This window comes from Nicotiana sylvestris, chromosome 11, assembly GCF_000393655.2.
Source record: "Nicotiana sylvestris chromosome 11, ASM39365v2, whole genome shotgun sequence".
Lineage (NCBI taxonomy): Eukaryota > Viridiplantae > Streptophyta > Magnoliopsida > Solanales > Solanaceae > Nicotiana > Nicotiana sylvestris.
Genome location: NC_091067.1, coordinates 5910010 through 5927567, shown reverse-complemented (window position 1 = coordinate 5927567; position 17558 = coordinate 5910010). Strand labels below are relative to the sequence as shown.

General features: G+C 36.9%; 1 protein-coding gene and 1 pseudogene across 1 annotated transcript; one reads left to right on the top strand and one right to left on the bottom strand.

The window, feature by feature from the left end:
- Positions 1 to 2675: 2675 nt before the first annotated feature.
- On the bottom strand, positions 2676 to 9930 carry LOC104227157 (translation initiation factor IF3-4, chloroplastic). The gene is made up of 9 exons (XM_009779323.2): positions 9527 to 9930; positions 9143 to 9182; positions 8990 to 9049; positions 8207 to 8259; positions 7490 to 7545; positions 7364 to 7397; positions 3317 to 3389; positions 3134 to 3226; positions 2676 to 3026 (listed from the first exon to the last, which is right to left on the bottom strand). The coding sequence occupies exons 1-9, from the start codon at positions 9778 to 9780 to the stop codon at positions 2886 to 2888; spliced, it is 804 nt and encodes a 267-aa protein (XP_009777625.1). The 5' UTR covers positions 9781 to 9930; the 3' UTR covers positions 2676 to 2885.
- LOC104227158 (small ribosomal subunit protein uS7-like) lies at positions 9779 to 16254 on the top strand (annotated as a pseudogene).
- Positions 16255 to 17558: the final 1304 nt, after the last annotated feature.

The following is a 17558-nucleotide window of genomic DNA, read 5'->3' as shown; positions in this document are numbered from 1 at the left end:
GAGAGTGCTAAAACTTGTTCGGAACTTTTACATTTTTTTAGTAGAAAAAAGGCTCTGTAACCTAAAAGAAGTAACTGTTTAAAACTTTTCTAATATAAATTTGCAGAATTAATTTGTAAAAAATTTATTAACAACAAAAAGGGACTTCTAAACCTAAAAGGAGTACAAGATGATTGGCGGTGTTAATTTTTAGAATACAAAAGCTTAAATTTCTTAACATTAAAGCTAATTTCAAATTCTAACGAACGATATTTCGCTAAGCGCCTTCGTGCTTTTAATATAGTATAGATATATATAGATTAAATATCTTCTAAAAAGTTATGTCAGATTATAACAAAAAAGAAGAAGAAAAAAAGCCACTTACCTTATTGCAAATAAATAACTATTATTTTTAAACCTAATAGTAGATACTATTTGTTGGAAAGTAGAAACAATTTTATTGAATCAAATTTTCTAGCTAAAAATATAAATATCAATGAGGTTCTAACTTTGTAAATATTTATGAATTAAATATTATAAATAACAAAATTAATGTCTAAACCTAGTAGATGCTGTTTGTAGAATATATATATATATATATATATATATATATATTATCCAATAGGTAAAGGGATAAAGACTATCAATCAAACTTTTAAGACATACTTAAGAATTAATTTTCTTGAATTGTTCTTATGTGATTAAAATACAATAGCAGAGGTTGATCTAGTAAATCAAAAAAATAAAGAATCAATAAGTGTTGGAGTTTCCATGTCTGAAACAACTTTCTGTAATCTTTTTTCTCTGTCTTTTATTTTCCTGATATCTTGCGTCGCTATTGGGGAAGATTAAATACCAATAAGATTAGACTTTTAAATTATATAATACACATAAGAGTTATAAGATATAAAACAATAGATACTTTATCGACGAATATTGGCAAGAGCGCTCCCATTTGAATATCACATATTATATTATATTCATGTTATCTTGTTTAAATAAGAAAAAGGATTTTTATATGGTAAGACTTAATTAATTTTAAAGTCCTATATATTAGGAATCCTTACAAAGTAATACAAATAATGAAAATGTCAATACCTAAAATTTAGTTGATTTTGATGCCAATGACTTTTTTATCCGATGCGAACTCTAACTTTAAAGGGTAAAAAAAGCGAACGACATTTCGCTAAGGACCTTCGTGCTTTTAATATAGTATATATATATATATATTATACATTTTTCCGGCTGTTATTTTTGCAGCATTGTTATTTTTCCGGTTTTTTAAGGTAAAAGTCACGATATAAATATCAGTGTGAAAGAAATCGAAAAACTGAAGTTTTTATACTAGTATTTTTATACTGTACTAAATAACTTTATAACTCAAATCGTATCCAACAATACCTTAGAGCTTATCTTTAAAAAAATAATCACATTCAGTGATGTGATAGTAACAGTTTAAAATCATATTTAACTTGTAAAAAAATGCTAACCCATTTATTTAGTAATTGTTAAACAAAATAAATTGCAAATGAAAAACTACCGGGAAGAAATAATTGTATATCAGCCTATTATGGATGAGATAATCAATATTTTGAATACTTTGGACCCTGACTTTGTCTTTTTTCTTCTTTTTTTCCTTAAAAGCATTACTGGCTACTATTCATATTATTAGAGGAAATGTTATAGTATACAAAATTAATACTCCTTCGTTTCATTTTATATGATGAATGATCGTGTTTGACGGACTCATAATTAGATATTAATTAGTAATGATGGAAGAATATTCTAAAATAGTGGTCGAAAAAGAGAAACATATTCCATTAATGTTAAGATATGAATACTTCGATAATTTAATTTCTTGAAAGTTGCAAAAGTCGTATAGATTAGAATAATGTTAGATATTTTGAGAGTTAATAAAACGAAAAAAAATATCATATAATTTAGAAGCGAAATGGACATTTCAAACTTAGCGAACCGAAAAATCTTAGCAGTTAAAAGGAAGAAAATAACCGCGATTAAATATCTTTGAAATCGATCCTATATTTTAGGTGCCAACAAGAAATATCGTTAGAGGATGCTTAGGCTGCAAGTACTTCTATATAAAGTTTCCCACAAAATAAGCTATTGAAAGTGTGGCTAGAAAACTAATTGATGGCTCATCATTCTGATAGGGAAGTCCCTCCTTTGGTATAAAACTCTAACCATACAAAAATGAAAAGGAGAAAAAGAGAGTACCCAAATTCTCTCTTTTTTTGGTAAAGGTCGTATTGTGTCCGAGCCAGCTTGCGCATTTCTGACTGGATATTTGTTACTTCCCACCAGTATAGGTACCGGATAATTTCATTCATCACAACCAACACAAGAATTGAATAACTCCATTCAGTATAACTTAGAACCATTCTCCTCTTCATCACTTTGGCCTGGAGCTAGTCTAGGGTGTAGGTGCATAGGCTCGGATCGGTGGCAAGCGATCCCTCTCCTTATTTGTAGTAGGGCGATTGGATGGGAAGGGAACACAAGTCTCATTCTACTTGGGATTCTGTATTTGGAGATACAGAGCGGGGTCCTAAATAGCATGATGTCTTCGTCTGGAGCTTCCGGCCTATGGTCCATTCTACCTTTAATTGACCGATAGGCCACACCCTTAGAGAATATTCAAATTCCTCAGGTCACCGCGTGAAATATAACAAGTGAAGTAAAGCTCAACTTACTTCAACTTTACCTATTAGATGTTACTACAAAAACTTGAATGTTTCTTGCTACTGTTACAGAGACTACACAAGTGTATATCCTATTACAGGCTTGTATTTGACTAATTCTATACAAGACATATATCAGGGTGGCATCTCACATTTCACTTTAGAAACATATGCATATGATTATCTGCTAATAAATTCATCTGATGCTCAAACACTGGCTGAGACTTCAGTTGCTGATTTTTCCTTTTTCTTCGGTTGCTCTTGACCTTTCTGTACAATAGCCTTATTCGGTACCAAAACTATGAACATGTTCCTATCCCTGAAACTTTTGTTCTCCTCGGTTGCAAGCTGCGAATGGCACACCATAATATAAGACGTTAACTAGCCGGAGAGGGAAAAAGAGTTAGATTACTACTTCACGCGAACTAATTGAAATCCTGCATGCACCAACTTACCTCGCCAATGTCATTCTGGAAACGCTTTATTAGCTCAATAGCATTATTTCTGAACTCATTTTCACGACCTTTTAAGTTTACTATGATTTTTACCTGCAGTAGTTACCATTAAATAATGTTTAAATATTAAATCATCAAATTCGCTAAAGCACTTGCATGCTGAAATACAAGATTCTGAGCTACCTTGTCGCCATCTTTCAAAAACTTCTGGGCAGCTCTCAAACGCACTGAATAATCATGAGAATCAATATTGTAACTGCAATAATATTCAAGAAAACTTTTCAGATAACAGGAAAGGAGGCCAAAATAAACAAGAGAGGGAAAATAGGATAAGAGATGTCACGTATTACTCCCTTCGTCCCAATTTATGAGGCACCCTATGACTTGAAACGGAGATTAAGAAAGAAATAAAGACTTTTAAACCTTGTGGTCTAAACCAGGCCTTTGACATTTGTGTGGTTATACATCATCTCATTAAGGAAAAAGGAAGTTATAGTGTTTCTAAATACAAAAAGGTGGCATTCTTCCCAAAAGGATGGGCGAGTTTGGTTTGAATGTTCATCGATCGGGTGGATCTATATGCTTCGGGGTGGTGAGACAAGGTGTAGCACAGTCTGGTCAGCGCATCTGTTTTGGGTACAGAGGGCCCCTTTAGTAGGTGATTCACTACTGAAGCGAAGAAAAGGCTGGATCAATCAAAGGGGTACTACGAGCCCTCTGCCCCATTTGGAACAGATTAAAAGGGAAAGAGCGTGTGTCACATAAATGTGACGACTCGGCCGGTCGTCTTAAGAATTAACGCCCCGATCCCCTATTAACTGCTTCCCCCGAGTTTATTTCTGCTATTTTGATTTGCCGGGATGTTCGGTTTTAAGTTTTGGGACACTTAGTCCCTAAATGAGAGCTTAAGTGTGGGATGGTTGACCGTAGTCGGAACAGTGCGAAGACGGCCTCAGAATGGAAATCTGATGGTTCCGTTAGCTACGTTAGGTGATTTTGGTCTTACGGGCGTGTTCGGATTGTGTTTTGGAAGCCCGTAGCTAACTTAACCTTGAAATGCCGAAAGTTGAATTTTTTAAGTTTCCGGTTCGATAGTGAGATTTTGATCCGAGGGTCAGAATGGAATTCCGAGAGTTGCAATAGTTCCGTCATGTCATTTGGGATGTGTGTGCAAAATTTCAGGTCATTCGGAGGTGGTTTGGTTGGGTTTTTGATCAACAGCGGAATTCGGAAGATTTTAGAAACTTAGGCTTGAATCCGATGTGTTTTGGGGAATTTGATGTTGTTTGAAGTGTTTTGAAGATTGGTACAAGTTTGAATAAGGTTTTAGGATATGTTGATGCCTTTGGTTGAGGTCCCGGGGGTCTCGGGTGTGTTTCGGATGCTCAATGGATCATTTTAAGTTGTTAAAAAGTTGCAGATTATGTTCAGCTGTTGCAGCGTTCACGAAGGGCTGGATACTTGTGAACCGCATTCGCGATTAGGCTTCGTGTTAGCGTAGGACGAAAATTGGCCCAGTAGAATTTACTCATCGCGTTCGCGATGAGAGGAACGCGTTCGCGAAGGTTTGTCTGGGTAAAGCATCGCGTTCGCGAGGGCCTTGTAGCGTTCGCGTAAGAGGTTTTTGGTCAAAGTCATTTTTGTGCTTTGCGAACGCGAGGCTTTGACCGCGTTCGCGAAGAATGATTTAAATGTCTGGGCAGAATGTTTTAAAAGGTTTATTTCGCGAATTTTAGCCTAGTTTCCTCCATTGTTAAGTGATTTTGAAGCTTTTTGAAGAGGGTTAAAGAGGGATTCAAGGGGAATCACTTGGAGGTAACATTTTTGACTTCATAACTCGTTTTTATGTGATTAAATACCTGATTAGTGGTGGAAAATTTGGGAGAAATGGGTAATTAGGGCTTGAGTTTAAGAGACCCAAAAAGGGGTATTTGAGGGGTCAATTGAACTCCGATTTTAGTGTTCTTGTTATGCATAGACTCATGAGAGTATGAGGATTCCGAAAATATAAATTTTACCCGATTCCGAGACGTGGGCTTGAGGGGCGTTTTGGTCATTTTACCTAATTTCGCGTATTAGCTTAGAATTTAATATGCAATTGAATTGAATAGATTTGGGCCATTTGGAGTCGGATACTCGTGGCAAAAGCGTGGTTTCGGGTTGACTTGCGCTTGTTCGAGGTAAGTGGCTTGTCTAACCTTGCGTGGGGGACTTTTCCCTTAGGATTTGGTATATTTGTTAATTGAAATGCCTTGTACGTAAGGTGACGAGTGCGTACTTGTGCTAATTGTTGGAAATCCGGTTTTTATTAAGTACTACTAGTATGTTTACTTCCCTGTTTAGTTCTTGTACTATTTAAAGCATGTGTTAGCTTAGTAAAAGCATGCCTAAATAATTAAATTGCCTTAATTGTTTAACTGCTTTACCTGAAGTCTGTGCAGCATGCTAGGCTAGACTAATTGTTTGCCTTAATATGAAGTTTGATAGTTTTCTGAGCATTTCTCCAGTTGTTGTTGTGTGATTACATTGGGACTACGGATGTGGGATTCCGGTAGCTCCCCCCTTGTCTGTTTATATTTGAGACTACGGATGTGGGATTCCGGTAGATCCCCCTGCACAGTTATATGGAACTACTGGAATACACCCGATAGATTCCCCCAGTACTGGGTATTTATGTTTGGGACTACGGAACGGGATTCCAGTAGATCCCCATGTACTATGAGCTGGACTATGGGGCGGTATCCCGAGAGACTTATTGGATATGTATAATTGGGACTTCAGGACGGTATCCTGGATGATCCCCGGTTGATATTGTTGTAGTTGAGCTGTATTTTCCTTCGGGGTTTACATTGTTACTGTGTAGTTGTTGTTGTCCTTTATATCTGTGTTACTTTCACTGTTGCTCATACTTATACTGTTTTCTGTTCTATACAGTCGAATTATATCTTTTATTTAACCTCAGTAGGGCCCTGACCTTCCTCGTCGCTACTCAACCGAGGTTAAGCTTGGCACTTACTGAGTACCGCTGTGGTGCACTCATGCCCTTTCTGCGCATGTTTTTCATGTGCAGATCCAGGTACCTCTACTCAGGCTTATCATTCTTGAGGCGAGGCGATTCTACGGGACTTCAAGGTATATATGCCGCGTCCGCAGACCGAGAAGTCTCTTTCTATTCCTGCATTTAGTATTTAGCCCTTCTGTACTTTCTGTTCTTGTTAGACATTCCAGATATTAGAGCTATGTAGTATTTTCTTAGCTTGTGGATCCGTGAGTTTCCGGGTTTTGGGATAGTGTATCAGATTTTGAGAAGTTATGTGTATATGCCGAGCGACATTTAAATATTGTTTCCTTCAGTTATTTTCGGCTTTTGATTATTTATTCTGCAAGTGTAGTTTAATTCCCGCATTTGTTAGGCTTACCTAGTTGTAGAGACTAGGTGCCGTCACGATAGTTCACGGAGGGCGAACTAGGATCGTGACAAGACAGAGTTAGTAGTAATGATTAGCACTACAACGCAAAAGATGTGACCCACTAGGGTTACTGGTCTTTTAATTCAGAGAACATTGGCATGGAAGCAGTTACCATGAGTTAAACCTAACAATATAACTAACTTTTCTTCCTGGCAAATATGTCAAGCAACTTAACTAAAACCAAGGGAACTACAATATTCGAAATTCCCTTTTTACCATTGAGAAATCCTATTAACACCAGAGAAATGGCAAGAAAATTTCAAGCACTTTTTCATAGAGGCCAAATATTAACAGAGCAGCAATCCCTTCAGAGACAGAGGAAAAGGTTACATACTACAATTGTTGACATAAAAGAGTAGCGAGCAGATGAGAAGAACCGTTTCTGAAGACTTACGACTCTGAAAGAATAAAAAATGCAAGACTTATGGTGTGTGAACAAAATCCTATGTTCTCTCTATCTTCTCCAAAACTCTGAAATTTCAGGACTTCACTCTCTTACCTATCAAGGAAAAGGTTTTCATGGTCCATTTCTTTAGTCAAGCCAAAGCAGATGTGACTTATATCTCTCTGTTAACTTTTCAGTCTGATTGTTATTTTAGCAATTTACTCGTCAGTCTCATTTTATATTGATCGAAATGTCAACCTAATTATTAATACTAAATAACAACACAGAAAAATTAGTTTACATTCAGAAGGTACGATCAACAAAAAAGTACAAAAAGACTTCTATTGTTAAAGAATGCTCCCATTTTTAACTTACCCCATTTTGAGCTCCTTCAAATCCATGCGGCTGGCTGTAATTGAAAAAAAATCGTCGGTAAAAGGAAGTTAGTACGGAGTCTCTACTTCAAAAGAAAAGCAAACCTCTAAAAGGCAAGACATTTACCAGCATTTTTCTTTTGCTGCTCCTTTTTCTTCTTTTGCAGTTCATACTTATACTTACTGACAAAAGATAAAGCATAATATCAATACATTGATCTTTAAGCAACTCAAAATAGTAAGATAACCATGAACAAGATATTCCTTCAGCATACAAACTATCTAAATTTGATATGGAGATAATAACTTGCACTATAATGTAATCATCAAGCAAAAATAGCACAGCATATACCTACGATCACAGCTTCTAACCCGCCTTATTCAAGTCAAATAGTATGCTTTTGAAACTTGCATGGTTCTATATGATTTTCACAGTATCATACAAGCTCGGCTTCCGGTTTAAGAAATATTCTTAACCCAGTTTGGTAAAAAAGAGTCAAAAGTCAAGCTCAAGCAGAATGTATTTGATGATTTTACTCTTTCAATTCTACTTCTCTATTCTATTCCCTGAACACAAGAAAATATTATACAACCCTACGAAATAGTAAACACTCTTAAATCTTATACTAGTAACTATTTCATGTAAAACTGGGACTAGCGAAACAGAACAAAGGGCTTGACAATTACTCCTATTAGATGTGTCAAGCTACAAATTACAACCTTAATGACTCATAAAACTTATACCCAAATTCCACACACGTGTAATTAGATCGTTCCAGGAATCAAGAAAAATCTGTCATAATTGAAGTTTAGAGACCAAAAAATTCTGATGGATATATCTTACTTGTAATCCATCATTTTGACAACCGGCGGATCTGCTTCTGGAGATAGAATCACCTACAAATATCCACCAAAGAAAGAATAATATAATCAAACCAATATTAACTTTATCCTAATCAGTATTCTGGATAAGCTATTCTTCCTCTAGCTCAACCTAGGATAGAACTTCTGTTGACCACTAAATAAGCATCAGTTTGCATTTCAATTTTTTTCCTGCAAGTACTGTATTCCCTTCTAAACAGGGGGGGATCCACCGCTATGGTACAGAGTTCCTCTGAACTCAATATTGTCGACGTGGAGCATAAATTTATGTGTAAAAATTTACTAAAATTACAATAAATAATAGATATGAACACATTACTTTAAAAATATAGTGGTTCATGTGAAGAACTCTAAACGTTGGACCCATAGAGTTTAAATCTTAGATCCGTCTTTGCTTCTAACTACACCTAATAACCCGAAGCAATATTATTCTTATCTTCCTGTAACCCCCCACCCCAAAAAAAATACCAGTACAGAGTATATTATCTTTCTTCTTGGAGCTTCGTAACTGCAGTCAACTTTGCCTAGTTTAACACTTATAACTGTATATTTTTTACCATCTTTTGAATAAAATTCTTTTCTTGACTCCACATTCTTTTTTACCATACAACACAAGATTACTAGCACAAACGCCGCGCAATAGAGGAATACATTATCACAGTTGAGGGATACTTTATTATCCCCATAAGCCCAAAACATGAAGAAAAAAGTTACATACAATCAATTCAGTCTTTCAAGGACATACCAAGTCAAGGCTTGCATCCTCAGCTTTCTGAAGAGCTTCCATTTTTGACACTATCCCCAACTACATAACAAAAACCAATGAGAAAAAAATAATCAATAATCAATAAAATTTTCTTAAACCAACACAAAAAAGCAAATATGAAATTAGACTAACCATGTTCTGCTTTTCATCAATGAGCCTAACCTTGTCTGACCTATTTCAAAGCACCACAAAAAAACTAAAAAAGTTAACATCTCTAACACAAGCCCAATACATTTTAACATTAAAAAAAAAAAGAACATTTAATATCACTATAACTAAGAAAACCAAAAAAAAAAGGACATGAATTTCCTCTAAACATTACAACAAGCTGAGCGCACAACAGAAGAAACTAAAATAAAGTTAACATATTTAACAAGAACCTAATACATTTTAAAATTAAACAAAAACATTTACTATCAAAATAACCAAAAAACTCTATTAAAAAGCAAAATAGATATAAGAATTTCACATAATGTTACTCAAGCTGAGTGCATAACAAAAGAACATGTGGAATACCTGATAGAGGAAATATCAAGGGCTTCATCATCATCAGAACGTGGGGGCGGCCGGAAGTTACCACGGCCGCCTCCGCCGCCGTAGCGGGCGGAGACAGTGGCAGTATAATAGATAAGAGAGGAGCAAGAACGGAACTGAGGAAGGTGAAAACGGAGGCCAAAAAGAGAAGAATTAAGGGAAGGGAGGAAAAGGGGTTTAGTATTTGGTTTAGAGGAAATGGTGGGTGTGAGAGTGAAGGTGGCAAGACCCGCCATGGATGATGGTGGGTGGGTGAGTGGGTGGTTTTACAGAGAGAGTTAACACACAGTGTGGTGGATCTTATCCATAGGTGCTTTTGCTCCTGAGGCTTGGCTACAAGTCTTTTTCTTTGGTGACATTGAGGGGGTGGCCCAAAGCATCTAACCCGCTCAATCCAGACACTAATGGGTCCAAATTAACCCATTATATTTTATGTAAAAATAGCATGGTATAGTCAGTTTTTGGACTGGTAATTTAAAAATAGTCACCGTTTACGAAGTTAATAAAAAATAGGCACTATTTTGCTGCAACAGAGACCGGTCCCGCATAATATACGGGAGTTCGTGCATCTGTGTACGAACTCCAGCATATTATGCTGGACCGTTATACTTTGCTGACTCTTGTATAATATACGGGACACTGGAGCGTCGGTGCTCCAAACTCCAGTATATTATACTGGACATTTATACTTGCTGCTGGAGTTCTAGTGTACTTATGCTGGAACTCCAACATATTATGGTGGAGTTCCAGCATAGTTATCCTGGAACTCCCGTATAATATGCTGGAGTTCCAGCATAAGTTATGCTGGAACTCCAGTATAATATACGGGCGTACTTTCCGGGTTTTGAACAGTGTTTTTGCTCAGATTTATCTTTACATGAAAAGTGGCTAAATTTCGATTACTTTTGAAACTGGCTATTTTTGAATGACCAGTTGTAAATCTGGCTATTTTTAAATTTCTCCCATATTTTATAGCCTATTCTGACCCTTAAGCAGCCCAAATACAACCCATTAAACTCACCCAAAACAAAAGATATCTCAACCCAACTTATATAGAAATTTATTTAGTTGTCCCAATTTTACTTTTTTTTTTGTATTTTCAATTTTATGTTCTTTTGTTTTTCTACACCATCCATACCCCACCCCCGCAAAACCCTTCCCCTCAAAAAAAATTTATCTTTTTTTTTTGTATTTTCAATTTTCTGTTTTTTTTCCTGCACCAACCATCCCCGCTCCCCCCGTAAAACCCCCCTCCCCTAAAAAAATTTACTTTTTTGTATTTTTAATTTTCTATTTTTTTTTCTGCAAACCCCTCAAAAAATAATTTACCTTTTTTTATTTTTAGTTTTTTATTTTCTATTTTTTTTCGTTTTTTTGCACTACTCACCCTCCCACTCCACCCCTACCCCAACCCTCCAAAAAAAAATTCAACTTACACATTTTTAGACTTTTTTTTATTAAGATGAGCATGGTTCTAAAACATGGGTCAAGTTGGGCGGGTTGGGTTATGACCCATTGTTTAACCCATCTTGACCCAACTCATCTTAGCCCAAATACACTTTGAGCTGGGTTGGGCAATGACCCATTTATTAACCTAACCCATTTTGACCCGCCCAAATTCAGCCCAACCCGCCCATTTGACACCCCTAAGTACATATAGGTAAAGATCACTTCAGGCTATTTGTGACCTAAAGACAGTGGACTTGGGCCTGATGATAAAGTCGGATTGTTGACACAGCAGAGTAGAAAGCCCAATATTTACCGGGCTGAGCTATCACATTAGCATTTGCCCAACTTCCCCGAAACCCTACTATAAACTTTCTAGTGTTTTAACGCAGCAGACAGCAGCAAAGACTCTTCTCCGCCGAAGGTGAACTACTCTCTCCTTATTCTCTCTATCATTATTTACAAACACAAAAATCATGCGAAATGTATTGTTTTAAATATTAAATTCAGTGCAGCAGGTGAATAATCGGTGCAGAAGAAGAAATGATGCAGGTGTAGTAGTTGCCCCAGTGGATGTGCCCCAGTGGATGCAAGCGCAAAGAATAAGGTTCACAACGATGTTATGATTTTCAATCGCTGGACCTACGACGATGTTCAGGTACCTTCCATTTCTCTTAATTCCTTTTAAGTAACTCATTTTTTCATAATGACATATTTATTGCTGCTAAAAACTCCTTCCTTTTCCTAAAATCAAGCTGAATGTACTTCCTTTAAATTATACTATGTTGCTCCACTTAGCACTAGAAGTTCTTTACAATTTATTTGTTGCTATATAGATATCTCTACAAGACTGAGAGGTTTCTAGCAATAATTTGTGTCACTTACCTATGTAGATCCTTTGCCATATTATTCGTTCATCTGCACTGAATCCAAGATATTTACGTCTTTTTGGACTGCGCATGTCCATGTGATTTTAGGTTTATCCGTCTCTATTTAGATGATGTTCACTCAGCATGGTTGTGTCATGACCCTGGTTCGCCCTCCGTGAACCATCGTGACGGCACCTAGTCTCTACGACTAAGTAAGCCTAACTTTGCGGAAGATAACCAAACTTGCGAAAGTAAAACAATTTAAAAACAAAAATAAAGTAATAACAGTGTATAAATGTGTCGCTCGGCATACACCATGTTTAACTCTCAACACCAATCATAAATCCAAGACCCGAAAATCCATGAATCACAAGCTAAGAAAGAAATACTACATAGCTCTAACTCCGGAATTTCTAATAAAGAACAAAGAAGTACAGAAGGGTTAAATACTACAAGCAGGAATAGAAAGGGACTCCTTGGTCTACGGACGCGGTAGATGTACCTCGGAGTCTCTAAGCAATCGCCTCCCTCAACGATAGTAGGCCTGATCAGCGGCATCTGGATCTGCACATGAAAAACATGCGCAGAAGGGGCATGAGTACACCACAACGGTACTCAGTAAGTGTCAAGCCTAACCTTGGTTGGGTAGTGAAGAGGAAGGTCAGGGCCCTACTGAGATTAAATAAAATATAAAGGTTAACAGTATAGAACAGAACAGTATAAATGAATACAACGGTAAAACAACACAGGGTGAACAGAACAGCAACAACTATACAGAACCTGGTAAACATGGAAAGGGAACACACTCAGCACCGATAGTAAAAATCGGGGATCTCCCAGGATACCGTCCTGTAGTCCCATCTTTACATCTCCAGTGGATCTCCCGGGATACCATCCCATAGTCCATATATATATATATATATATATATCCGAAGGATCTCCCGGGATACCTTCCCGTAGTCCAACTCATAGTGCGCGGGGATCTATCGGAATCCCGTTCCGTAGTCCCAAATGTAAATACCCAATACTGGGGGAATTTATCGGGTGCATTCCCGTAGTTCCATATAACTGTGCAGGTGGATCTACCGGGAATCTAATCCGTAGTCCCAAAGTAAATATGCAGGGGGATCTACCGGGAATCTAACCCGTAGTCCCAAAGTAAACAGACAAGGAGGGAGCTACTGGAATTCCATATCCGTAGTCCCAATATAAATACGCAGCAACAACAAGAAGATATTCAGAAATGAAATTTCATATCAAGGAAACAAGTAATTCTAGCCTAACATGTTTCACGTAGTGCAATCAAGACAATTTAAGCAACTAGGCAATTCAAGTCAACTAAACATGCTTTCTAACTAACAACATGCTAAATTTTGCAAGTATAATAAAGCAGGAAAGGAATCATGCTAATAAATACTTTAAGAAAAATCGGATTTCCAATAATTTGCACAAGTACGCGCCCGTTACCTCACGCACAAGGCAATTCAATTACCAAACATATCAATCCTAAGGGGAAGGTCCCCCACACAAGGTTAGACAAGCCACTTACCTCGAACCGGCTCAAAATCAACTTGAAACCACACTTTTGCCCCGAGTATCCAGCTCTAAATGGCCCAAATCTATTCAATTCAATTGTATATTATAAATAACACTTCAAGTAACTAATTCTACAACTAAATTCTAAACTAATACGCGAAATCATGTAAAATGACCAAAATGCCCCTCAGGCCAATGTCTCGAAATCGGGTGAAATTTACATTTTTAGAAGCCTCGTACTCTCACGAGTCTATACATAATAAGAACACTAAAATCAGAGTCCAAATGGCCACTCAAATCCTCATTTAAAGGCCTCTTAAACTCAAGTTCTAATTACCCATTTTCCTCAATTTCTCACCACTAATTAGGTCTATAATCATATATAAACGAGTTATGAAGTCAAGGACATTACCTCCAATCGATTTCCCTTTATTTTTCTCAAGAATCCCCCTCAAAAGCTCCAAACCCGGATAAAAGTGGTGGAAGAATAGCCAATTTTCGCAAAGGCAACTATTTATATGTTCTGCCCCGCGATTTCTGCATTTGCGGCTCTGGGACCGCATATGTGGTCCCGCTTATGCGGACCACATGTCACATCTGCAACTTTCATTAAACAACCTAGGAGCTGTATCTGCGATACTTATTTCGCATATGCGAAATCTGAAGGAGAATCGAGAATCCGCTTCCGCGGCTCCGCACCTGCGGAATCCAAACCGCAGGTGCGGTTATGACAGACACCAACAAATTTTCTAAATCTCTAACTTCAAAATCTTTCCGTCAATCATCCAAAATCATCCCGAGGCCCCCGAGACCTCAACCAAAAACACCAACATCACCTAATACCTTATTCAAACTTGTATCAATCCTTAAAACACCTAAAACAACATCGAAACCTCGGATTAATCAAGGATTTAAGCCTAAGAACTCCAAATTTCCTCAAAATACGCTTTCGATCAAAAACCTAACCAAACCACGTCCGAATGACCTGAAATTTTGCACACACATTCCAAATGACATGACAGAACTATTGCAACTTCCAAAATTCCATTCCGACCCTCGGATCAAAATCTCACTATTGGACCGGAAACTTCAAAAATTTGACTTTCGGCATTTCAAGCCTAAATTAGCTACGAACCTCCAAAACATATTCCGATCACGCTACTAACCCCGAAATCACCTTAACGGGGCTAACGGAACCATCTGATTTCCATTCCAAGTCCGTCTTCACACTGCTCCGACTACGGTCAACTTCCCAACACTTAAGCTCTCATTTAGGGACTAAGTGTCACAAAACTCTCCGAAACTCTGAACCGAATGTCTCGACAAACCAAAATAGCAGAAATAAATACGGGGAAAACAGTTAATAGGGGATCAGGGCGTTAATTCTTAAGACGACCGGCCGGGTCGTCACAGGTTGCACTTCTATTGACTGGTACTAGATAGGCAAATAAGCTAATTCTGGGGAATGGGGAGATTATGAGGGTAATATTATGTGCTTTGGTGTTTAGTTTCTTATTCCACGAAAACTAGGTGCTGATATTCAGTAAAAGTGTGTAATTCTTTCTCAACAACATTCCTGAAATGGAGAACATTTTGTTAGAAATGTAAATTTAATAATTAACAGACACTGGATAGAAATAGAAAATGAAGAGTGTTAAGTAATACCTAGGTGATTGTATCTTCTGTTTCTGCCTTTTATACTTGAGTTTTATTTTTAAGTTCCTCTATTAGCAAGGCTGAAACTTATCTTGAATACAATTTAAAATTTCTCTCTAACTATGATCTCACTTTTTGGTGAAGATCAATGACATCTCTGTTGAGGATTATATTACAGCAACTACTTCCAAGCATCTAGTTTATATGCCACACACAGCTGGTAGATACCAGGCTAAGCATTCCAGGAAGGCCCAGTGCCCAATTGTTTAGAGGCTCACCAACTCTCTTATGATGCATGGACGGAACAATGGGAAGAAACTAATGGTTGTCCGCATCATCAAGCATGCAATAGAGATCATTCATTTGTTGACTGACCAGAACCCAATTCAAGTAATTGTTGATGTTGTCATCAATAGGTGCGCACTGATGATGGGCGCTTAATTAATCCATATATTCTTCTTTCTTTATTTTTGGGGTAACAATGGGCCCATCTTGGCATCAAATGTTGTTTCAGTATTTGCCGATATTGGTTTGGCCATCCATATTTGCAAATACTAACATTGAGTATCCAAAATACTGGTGGATCTTTTGAATACTAGTTTGACTAATCTCAAATAAAATAATGATTTTTGCTAATAAATATTCAACTTTCTTCAACTGTTTTTTCTAAGTGAAGTTCATGCCTACCATATATGTCTCATTAATAGCTTTGTCTTCTTCATTTGATCATCTAGTGGGCCAAGGCAAGATGCAACTCGTATTGGTTCAGCTGGTGTTGTGAGGCGTCAGATTGTTGATATTTCTTCACTTCGCCGAGTTAACCAGGCCATTTATTTGTTGACAACTGGTGCACGTGAGAGTGCTTTCAGGAACATCAAGACCATAGCTGAGTGCCTTGCAGATGAACTCATCAATGCTGCTAAGGGTTCTTCAAACAAGTAAAAGGCTTGAGATTTTGAGTGTTCACGCATCTTAGAAAATTATAAATATATTTCAAACTTACTGCTTCGTTATAAAATAGTATACTTGAATTGTGAACCTTTTTTTCCAAATCACTTTCTTTGGATGTTTGCAACTTATTTGCTTACTACTATGGATTATGTTTGTTTCTGCAGCTATGCCATTAAAAAGAAGGATGATATTGAGAGGGTTGCCAAGGCCAACCGTTGAAAAGGTCGATATTGGAGAACTATTTACAAGACAGTTTTGGGTTGTCATTTTCTCTTCTTTTTTTGTCATGTAGTATTTTAGCCTGTCATGGAAATGAAAGGATCCAATTATCAGCATCTGATATTCCTTGTTGAGTTAATTTATTAGATTATTTTACGTGTTTAAACTTGATATACTTGGAATTGGTATAGATGTTAAAATTTGAAGTTCCTTTCGTCGGGTTCTCAGTATTTTTTTAAAAAAACTTAATATGCTTGGAATTGTTATAGATGTTAAAACATGAAGTTCCTTTGTTGTTTTTATGTGTGCCTGAGTGCTATTGTTGACCCTGAAGGTGGTCGATGCTTTCAGATATTTAACATGATGTCAAGATAATTCCTTGGGCATGTCACTTCTTGATTCGAAACTTGCCGAGATTAGCTGTGCTTTATTCATGTTACTTTTGTAGTCATCTCAATCTGGTACTGTGTATGTTTATTAAGGTGAATTGAGGTTTTCTAAAATTAGGTGTTTTACGACATCCATTGGATATGGAGGTCTATTTAGGATATAAGCCTGTAAATTACATAACAATAGTTTTGTTTTGATCCTTGCTATATGCATATAAGGATTTTGATTCCGCCAAAAGGCGAGTAAACTCTGTATTCACGATTAATGACATTAAACAATTTTGTTGGTCTAATCTTATCAAGATTAGTCATACAAGGTTACCTAACACAAACAAACATGAAAAAATAGCAAAAATGAGACAGAAAGAATCCCACATTAACAATAAAACGAAGACATGTAAACGACTTTTTACATGCCATAAAGACCAAGTAAACAACCTCAAAAACTCCATTGTTTTTTTACATAATCTTCATTTCAATATTAATCAACTTCCAAATGAAGAAGCAAAAAGAAACAACCCCAGTGAAGAAAATAACCAAATTCAAGGGAGAAAAAGAAGCAATAGTAGTAGTAACAAGTTTGTTGGTGTAAGTCTTCAGGGAAATGGACAGCTAAAAATTAAAGGCACAACATAGAAAATAAGGATATGGCTTGTATTTTTTGAAACTGTTGAGGATGATGCTCGTGCTTAGGATCAAAATGCTTGTCTTCTTCGTGGATCAAACACTTGAACGAATTTTGTTACTCGTGTTTCTGTTGATTCCCCACTTGCTTTTAGAACAGAACAAATAGGGGAATTCTATTGGAGCTTTAACATGTAGTAAGAAGAACCAATCAACCGCAATAATAATCTCTTCAACCACACTCATACACCCGTCCCTATTAATGTCATCTGCCTCTTAGCTGCTGAGCTCAAATATCTAACCTCTGCCAACCCTCTTCCACGC